Source organism: Diabrotica virgifera, chromosome 5, assembly GCF_917563875.1.
Source record: "Diabrotica virgifera virgifera chromosome 5, PGI_DIABVI_V3a".
Classification (NCBI taxonomy): Eukaryota; Metazoa; Arthropoda; class Insecta; order Coleoptera; family Chrysomelidae; genus Diabrotica; species Diabrotica virgifera.
The window spans coordinates 26,746,367-26,756,049 of record NC_065447.1 but is presented as its reverse complement, the minus strand read 5'-3'; the positions used below and the strand labels follow the sequence as shown (position 1 = coordinate 26,756,049).

The 9,683-nt window shown below is 33.8% G+C and overlaps 1 protein-coding gene across 1 annotated transcript; it reads right to left on the bottom strand.

Moving 5' to 3' along the window:
- Positions 1 to 528: 528 nt before the first annotated feature.
- LOC114325999 (uncharacterized) lies at positions 529 to 8,736 on the bottom strand. Its single transcript, XM_028274161.2, has 4 exons — positions 8,369 to 8,736; positions 3,650 to 3,821; positions 3,024 to 3,294; positions 529 to 764 (listed from the first exon to the last, which is right to left on the bottom strand). The coding sequence occupies exons 1-4, from the start codon at positions 8,443 to 8,445 to the stop codon at positions 607 to 609; spliced, it is 678 nt and encodes a 225-aa protein (XP_028129962.1). The 5' UTR covers positions 8,446 to 8,736; the 3' UTR covers positions 529 to 606.
- Positions 8,737 to 9,683: the final 947 nt, after the last annotated feature.

Sequence of the window (9,683 nt, the reverse complement as noted above, 5' to 3'; positions counted from 1 at the left end):
TGACTTGAACTTTCAAATGGAGTAAGCAGAATTGCTATTTTATTTTTGAATCAAAAGTTATTCGGGTTCAAAAATTGCACTTTTTCGATTTTTTGAAAGTTCAACCGCTTTTATCTCGAAAACTATGCATCCTACGAAAAAATTTGTAAGACCATTTTTTGCTGAAAATCACCCAGAAAATACAAAAAAAAATGTTTTGTTCTGCGAAATATCGCTGTTATGTAATTCCTCAAGTTCTTTGCTTATAACAATCTTATCGACATCCGGATCAACTGTTACCCAAAAAATTCATGTTCTACGGGTCAAAATACATAAAAAAACTTGGGTAAGTCCATCTGAATTAAGGAAGCCGTTGTACCCCCCCCCCCTGGCGACAGGACTAAGTATAGTTCATTCATAATGTCGATGAATACAAATAAATATCAGTGTATAAATAAACATAAGTATCTTTTCTCTTCATAATTCATTATACCCCGTCAAGCTTACTTTTGGGACTGGGTTGTAGAAATTAAAGCAAAGAAAACTCAGTTGTACTCTAACTAAAATTTTATTAATTTCTTACCATCCTAAAAATAAATGTTTTTCAAAGTGTTAAACACAATATTCTTAACGACATGGATCATCTTCTCTACCTCTTGTGGAGAGCAATGGCTCAGTGTATTGCTGACGCGACTTCATAATATTAAGACCCATGTTGTTGATGGTATCATGATATTCGCTGGTACCTGTTCTGTGAACAAACCAGTCCTCTATTGCCGTTGGTGCTAAAAAAAAAACCAAATTTCAAAGTTATATGGTTTTTTATCAGGTGGTTATATTTCAAAGATATATCGGAACCCATATGTAGAATGGAACAAAAAGAGGAACTAGAGGCAAATGAGAATTGGCAAGAAGATGAAGAGACGTGCGAGGAACCAATTTGAACAAAGTTAAAGAAATAATAAGTTATAGCCTTATAACGCTACTAAAAATGACGCCTATGAATACTAGAAATAGGGTAACAATGGAAGCAATATTTTTAATGCAGTTCACAGTGAATAGAGGTTTAAAATAAGTGGTCCGCTATCAAAGAATTTATTCAATCTAATATTAGAACAAATCGTAAGAAAATCAAATATGAGCACAAATAGGACTAGGTATTTTCAATAGCAAGAAACAGTGTATATCATACACGAATAATGTGGTGATACTAGTGAGAACGAAAAAATACATAGAAAAAGTTTTATAGAAATTTGAAGAAGAGATATACCAAACAAAGATGGAAGTGAGAGTAAACATAACAAATCATAGCGTACATATCAAAATGAAAGGAACAGAGGTTCAATATAGTTTTGAAAAAGTATCAGAATTTGAATGTGTAGGAGTAACCATAATGGTTGATATGAATGCTAAAATAGGCAAGGAGCCGCAGTTCTATGGCACAATAGGAAAATACTCACAGCACAATGAAACAAGCGAGAATGGGGAGTTTTTGATAAATTTTGCCACCAGTAAAAACATGGTTATAAGTTCCACATGTTTCCCACATAAAGACATGCATAAAATGGACTGGATTTCACCAAATGGAACCACAATAAATCAAATTGACCATGTGCTGATAGACAAAAGGGCAGCCAGTAGTATCTTCGATGTGAGAACACGACGAGGAGCATGCTGTGGATCAGACCATCTTTTACTACAAACCAAATTTAGATGCAGAGTTAGCAGGGAAAGAAACGAAAGACAACAAATGACAAACAAACTGGACCTGGAAAAAGTGAAGATCCAGGAATGTAAAGAGAAGTTCGAACAAGAAGTCGCAAATGAGTTAAGGACGCTAGAACTGCACTCCATAGAGGGCAAATGGAGTAATATCAAAACAGCACTACTGACAGCAGCAGCGTCCACCCTGGGAAACAAGAAAAGGGAGAGAAGAGGAGCATGGTTTGATGACGAGTGCAGACAAGCAATAGAGGAAAGAAATGACGCACACAAAGCACTGAATGCTAGAATGCAGGGAAAGAGACCGGTTGGAAAGCCAAGAAAACGCTGGGAAGACACAGTGAACAGCGACGCACAAGCCCTTTTAGGAGTCCGTGTATGGAGAAGAGCAGCCACAGACAAGCAAGGGTGGAGGCAAAAAATAAAGGAGGCCAGGGCTCAATTTGGTCTGTAGTGCCGTAGAAGAAGAAGAAGGAGTAACCATAACGAACACTAAAACAGAAGGAAAAAAGATAGCCAAAGCATTAAAGAAGGGAATAGAGCGGTAGGATCACTACTTTTAATACTGAAAGCAAAGAATGTATTAAGATCAGATAAACTGCGAAGTAATCAGACCCACGATGATGTATGTCAGCGAAACGTGGATTATGAACCAGCAGGAAGAAATGTACCCAGAAAAATCTTCGAAGGAATACAGATGGAAGAAAATATTTCGAGAAGACGAACAAATACAGAAATAATGAAAATGTATGGAAAACCAATAATTACGCCAAAAATAGTAGCCCAAAGAGCTAGACGGCTTGCTTACTTTATACCAATGTCAAAGAACCGAAATTTTAAAACAATATTGAAGGAGGGAGAAATAGGAAAAACGAGGATGTTCAAAGAAGAAATTGTCAGAAACAGTCAATTAAGTCAGTAATAGGCGTGAGAAATGGGAGAGAGAAGGAAGGGACCGGAAAAATGGAGGGAAATAGCCCAGAGGCAAATGTATCCTCCTTTAGTACCGAATAATGTGACTGATTCCGACTCCAAATTAGAAGGTATTGCCAGGGTTCCATACTTTAAAGGCTCTGAGAAACCATGAAGTCCTTAGCTATCTAGCACTGCTCTTACTCCTCTACACTTAGTCTTTTGGAGTTGACGTCAAACTGTAGGCCGTCTGTATCTGTGTAAACATAATGGACTTAGTGGATAAGTAGAGGAGTTGCTGGTTTAAAATTGATAATCTTTAACAGAGAACAGAGTATATTTGCAGTAGGTACATTAATGCTGTCAAAACTTTTACCAAACAAACATCAATTACATAAATAACTACTTACTTCTTTGGAAACCAATTTGAGAACAAACATCCACAAACGGTTTGGGAAAGGTGTTGAACCTGAATTTCGTAGGATCTCTATATCCTCGACCCAAACCAATAATTTCTCCCTTTACAGGAATTCCTACAGGAGAATCTATTGCAGCCGTGAGTTTCTTGTATGAAGTTAGCGGTAAACCTTTCTTGATATAATCAGTTTGGTATATGGTTTTCATTTTGTCGTCATCGGTATCGCAGGGATGGTCAAGAATGTCGCTAGATAATATTGCCATCTAAAGTATAAAACGAATAATTAAATTTTCAAACTTGAAAATTAAATTAAAAAAAATACTTTAAACACTAATCAGTTATAATGATTGGAGTAGGGATAGTGTGGACCCTGTGTGCTTCGCAAGCTCCTTCGGGTACACACTCAATCCCTCCTCCGACCATTATAACTTCGGTGGAACTTATACACAATTCAACCTATATTATATAAATTACTAATATCTCGCCGTAGCGATGACTGTCGCGAGTTCAGTGCTTTTTCTCCATCCAAAAAGTGCAACGCCGCTAAAGAAGTTTTCATTTCAAAAATCATTGATACATTATTATATAAAGTTAAATTTTAATTGCAGTTTACGTTACCTTTTTACTCAATTCCTCTAACTCCTGATACAGCTGCATTTCCTTTTGCGCCAACTTTTTATATCTTCCCATTTCTGGTTCATATAAATGAAAATCACAATGGCAATATGGTTCGACCAGTCTGGCAACATAGTCGTTATTGTGTTTAACACTTGCAGGGGGCTCTGATGGTCTAAAATTGATATTTTTATTTAATCAGTTAAGCCCATTTGTACCTTTCGGTGTTGGACTGTTTACAAATAGTTCAATATCTACATTTCAATACATTTTAATAATTTTAAATTACTTATTTTAACAATACAATTTTAATGAATATAAGTTACTTATTTGACCCATCTTTCTGACCATATATTTTAATCTCGTGGTGCTTCTATGATACTTCTTTTCCATGCGGTTCCATTTTGAGCTAATTGTTTTACCATACTCCATTGCAGTCCTCTCTTCTCTGCTTCTTGTCTAACTTGCTCTTCCCATCTCATTCTTGGGCGATCTACTTTATTTTTCCCTTGTACCCTGACTTCATATACTTTTTTCGTTGTTCTTGTGTCGTTCAGTCTATGGATGTGGCCCAGCCATCCTAACTGTCATTCCCCTATAATGGTCTCTATGGGTTTTATCTTTAGAGCTTGAGTTATTGTGTCGTTTCTTATGTTGTCTCTTCGTGTGACCCCTTCTATTTTTCGTAAGAATCTCATCTCTGTAGCTTTGATTTTTCTTTTGTTGTTCTTTGTTAGCGTCCACGACTCACTCACATAGACGATTGATGGCCTTACCACTTTTTGGTACACTTGTGTTTTGACTTCTTTGGGTACCTCTTTCTTTCCAAAGAACGTGTTTCTTAATGTATTATAAATTGTTCCTTCTTTTCCTATTTTATTGTTTATTTCTTTGTCTATTTTACCATCTTCCTCAATAATTGTACCTAAGTAGTTGTAGCTGTTAACTTGTTCCAACACTTGTCCTTCTACCCTAATTTTTATCACTTTTTTTTGTAGTTGTCATAACCATTGTTTTACTTTTATCGGTGTTTATTTCCATGATCATTTTTCTTAGTTCTTTTATATAAGCGTTTATTATTTGTTGCAGTTTCTCTTCCGTGTCAGCTAACAATTTTATATCATCTGCAAATAGTAATTCTTGTATTTGTACATTGTTCATTTTTCATTTTCCCAATATCATGTCTTTAGTTTTCTCCTTGCATTGCTTTATTGCGTCATCTAATACCATCGAGAAAAGTAATGGACTTAATACGCAGCCTTGTTTCAGTCCTATATTTGCCTGGAAATCATCAGATTCTTGGTTATGAATCCTTATTTTTATTTTATTATTTTTATATAAGGCTTTAATTATTTCTATCATATCCTTTTCTATTCCATTTTTCTTTAAACATTTCCATATATCTTCCCTTCTTATTCTATCAAAAGCTTTTTTTAAATCAATAAAGCATATATTAGTTGTAATAATAATAATTAGTTGTAATAATAATGCAATAATCATACCGAAAGTGTAACATGTGACTAAAGTAAAAATACTAAAATATTAAAAGGTATATTATTTCAAGAATATTAAATATAAGACATGGTGTCAGGGTATTAAAAATTCAGATAGATAAAAATCTTAATATGGAGGGAAACTTCAAGCCGCCGAAAAACCTGGTGTTCGACCGGAACGTCCACGTGAATTTGGATAATTTTTTAAGAAGCTTGGACATTTATTTGAAGGCGACCGGTTTGAGCGAAAAAGATGATGAAATCAAAGTAGCAATATTACTCAACCTTGCTGGTGAAGAAGCCCAGAAAAAATTCGAGACATTTAAGTTGTCAAATGAAGACCAAAAAATATTTACTAAAGTTGTTGGGGCCTTTCAAAATCATTGTAAGCTAATGAGGAACGAGACTTATGATAGATACAAGTTTTTCACGAGAGTGCAGCAAGAAGGTGAGAGTTTTGACCATTACATCACCGATATAAAGACCCTTGCATCTCCTTGCAACTTTGGGGACCTGGAGGATTCCTTAATAAGAGATAAGATTGTAAGTGGCATAAGAGACTTGTCCTTACAAAAAGATTCCTTCGTGAAACTAATCTAACTTTAAAAAAGGCAGAAGAATATTGCAGAGTCGCTGAAATAAGTTCAATTCAAGTAAAAGAAATAAGAAATGACATGGAAGTGGATTTTGTAAGATATAGTAACAAGAAATTAATGGGACGCAGTAGTAACAGACAGGGTGATGATGTGTACAAATGTTTCAAGTGTGGAACAACCCATGGTAAAATGAACTGTCCAGCATATGGTAAAAACTGTCAAAATTGTGGAAAACTTAATCATTATGCAGTAGGTTGTAAATTTAATAAAAGACAGGTAGGATCAGATCAGGCAGGTCAGTCTAATAGTAGGTATCATAGTAAAAGTTTTGGTTATAAAAATAACAATCCTTTAAGAAAAAATGTACATGAGGTTGATAATGAGAGTTCAGATGAAGATGTTTCACTTTGCATTGATTATTTAACAATAGATTTAGTTGATAATAATAATAATAAGGCTTGGTTTGTACAAGCGCAGATTAACAATCAGGTAGTATCGCTAAAATTAGATACTGGGGCTAGTTGTAACTGCATGCCTCTCAGTTTATTTAATAAATTAAATCTAAACAAAAATAAAATTGACAAGTCTAGTGTAACGATTGTGTCATATGGCAATAATAAGGTTAAAACAGTTGGGAGTATCATAATAAAATGTTTAATAAAAAGTGCTTTCTATAATATAAAATTCTTGTTGGTTGAGGAGGCGTCGGTGCCTATTTTGGGTCTGAACGCCTGTGCAAAACTAAATTTAGTACAAAAAATTGATTCTCTAAAATCGCAGTGTGATGACAAGGAAAATTTTATCAAAAATAATATTGAAGTTTTTGAAGGGACAGGCAAAGTTCCTTTTTAATATAAAATAATGCTTAAAAATGATTATAAACCATATATAAGTTCTTGTCGTAGAGTTCCAGATACAGTAAAACCATTGTTAAAAAATACATTAGAAGACTTAGAACGTAGAGACATAATTTGTAGGTTGGATGAACCAACGGAGTGGGTTAACAACATTGTAATTGTTGAGAAGCCTAATAAAAGTCTTAGAATTTGCTTAGATCCAATGCATTTAAATAACAACATATGTACCGAGCAATTTCCTATACCCACTGTGGATGAGTTGTCATTGAAGCTACAAGGTAAGTCAATATTTACAGTATTAGACTTGAAAGAGGGTGTTTATCATGTCCCTCTTGACAAGGAAAGTATGAATTACACTGCTTTTATCACACCTTTTGGAAAATTTTGTTTTAAGAGGTTAGCATTTGGTTTAAATATTAGTCCACAAGTATTTCAACGTATAAATGAAAAGATTTTTGGAGATTTAAATATTGGGATATATTTTGATGATCTTATTATTCCAGCATCTGATGAGGAAACACATGATTTAATTTTGTCAAAAGTGTTGCAAAGAGCAAAGAAATTTGGAGTAAAATTTAACAAAAATAAAATTCAATATAAAGTAAGGGAAGTAAAATATGTAGGTCAAATATTTTCAAGAGAAGGGGTAAAACCAGATTCTTCCTATGTTGAAGCCGTCTTAAAAATACAAGATCCGACTAATAAAAAAGAGTTATTAAGAATAATTGGTATGATTAATTACCTAACTAAATACATTCCAAATTTGTCTCAGTTGTTAACTCCTTTAAGAGAGCTAACTAAAATTAATATACCTTGGTCTTGGACTACAGAACATAAAACAGCAACATAACCCTCTCTTGCGAAGATGTAACATGTGACTAAAGTAAAAATACTAAAATATTAAAAGGTATATTATTTCAAGAATATTAAATATAAGACAGAAAGTCTCTTTGCCTTTCATCAATAGTTTTTTTCCTATCTGTCTCAATATGAAAATCAGATCTTCGGTACTCCTTCCTTTTCTGAAGCTATACTGAGATTCTTCTAATTTTATTTCTAGTTTTTCCCTTAGACTTTTTTCAATTATTCTATTGAATATTTTGGCAGGAACGCTTGTCAATGTAATACCTCTATAATTTTCGCAATTTCTTGCGTCTCCTTTCTTAAATAGTGGTACTATTATATCTGTTTTCCAATCAGATGGCATTTCTTTTGCTGTGATTATTTCATTTAGTAGTTCTCGGATTTTTTCTTTTGAAAATTTAAAATTGATATATGATTGGAAAATGTCTGATAACTGAAATAGTGTACCTTAAATATGGCCAAACCGAAGACTGAAGAAAATATGGCCAGACGACCTACCACAATAATACTTACTCTAAATTCACAATCAAGATGCAGTAGAAATAAACAAACCAGGACACGTTAAATGTTACAAGGAGCACTCCCGCCCCATGCGCCCAGTGGATAAACCGGCACTGTACAGAGCCCATAACACGACTGAAGTGGAACTAGGTGAACCATGTGGCCATAATGAATGCAGGGCAGTGGACCCAAAAAAATACATTGCGGAGACCCGAGCAGACAAAAGAAGCAAAAGTAAATAATCCATCTACACGATGGACAAACGATGTCAAAAGAATCACTGGGTGTTGGCTTCAGGAAGCTCAAGGCCGAGAGGACTATAATAGGAGAAATTAGGGAAGACCTGTGTTTAACTTTGGACGCAGAAGTCTGGACGATGATGAAATTAAGATTTTATGAATTATTACTTACTTTGAAACCATGGGCTTTGGATAAGGCCATTTGTAATCTCTTCTGGTGCTAGTTAAAAATGAATCTAAACCCGCCATTTTGTCACTTTAACTTAAAATTTTGTCTTATCAGTTCTAATTTATGCTCTAATGTATTTTTTCATTAATGACTTTTGAAGAGTGTACACCTGGGGCCAAAGAATTTTTATAGTTATCCTGAAAACGGCGTAAACTAGAAAATTTTGCGTCAATCTTAAAAGGATATTCCAGTACTCCATTTTATTTACTATTGTCACTTTGACAGTTCATCAAAAAATAATACTATTTTTTTTATATCTAGGTAACAACACCTTTCATTACAGTTAAGGGGAACGGAGCAAAATGCAAAATTTTGACGCATGTCAAAATATTCAATATGTTTTAAAAGTATTAATTTTTTTCGAATCCCGAGAAAACTAATATTTTTTAAAAATTTAAACGCAGAATGAAATATTACATTATTAGCGAGGGCCGAAAGTCCCTGAAAACTTCTATAATGGTTATTTTACTAAGTTACAAACACTAAAACAGTTAAATCTGTTGCTATTTAATCTACTTTTGAAAGAGTAAATGCTTGTATCGAAAACGATGAGCAACAATTTGAACATTTAGGCAGTCACTAAGACTAAGTAAGTAGTTGCTTTTATTTCTTGGTTATATTTTATAGTGTTGTTTGTCTTATTGTTGTTTTAATTAATTATATACGTTTACATCTGGAAAATGTTTATTTGTTTTTTCTATAGCACACTATTTTCCTTTTACCTCGTTTACCGGTGACAGTAGCAGTTATGTTTAAAATTTACACATTTCTTAAGATATCTCGAGATAGAAAAAAGGTATCGACATGCGGTTTTCGGTATTATGTTGCTAATTTGCTAATGCATACTTGTATTTAATATTTTCCAAAGAAAACTAGATTTCTGAAAATAATTAAATAACGCCTCCTAGCTTGCATATTACTTATTAGGCTATTTCGAAAATAAGGCACTTACATTGACGAAAAAGAGCTGTTTTCAACAAGACCAAGTATGCAAAATTCGATTTGGCAGAACCGGACCTACAGCTATTTTTTCATAAGAAGGTTCCCACTCACCCCTACCTCTTATTTGCAAAGGTAGACTTAAACTTGTGAAGTCAAATAGGCGCAGAATTTTATGAAGAATACTATGATTGAATTTCCAGTGCCCTTTCATTAGATACATTTTGTAAAATTTTGTTTTTTAATTTTTGATATTCAATTACGCCCTCTAGCGGCGGACCTACAATTATGAAAATAATTTCCAGGCTTTTCCCGAGGC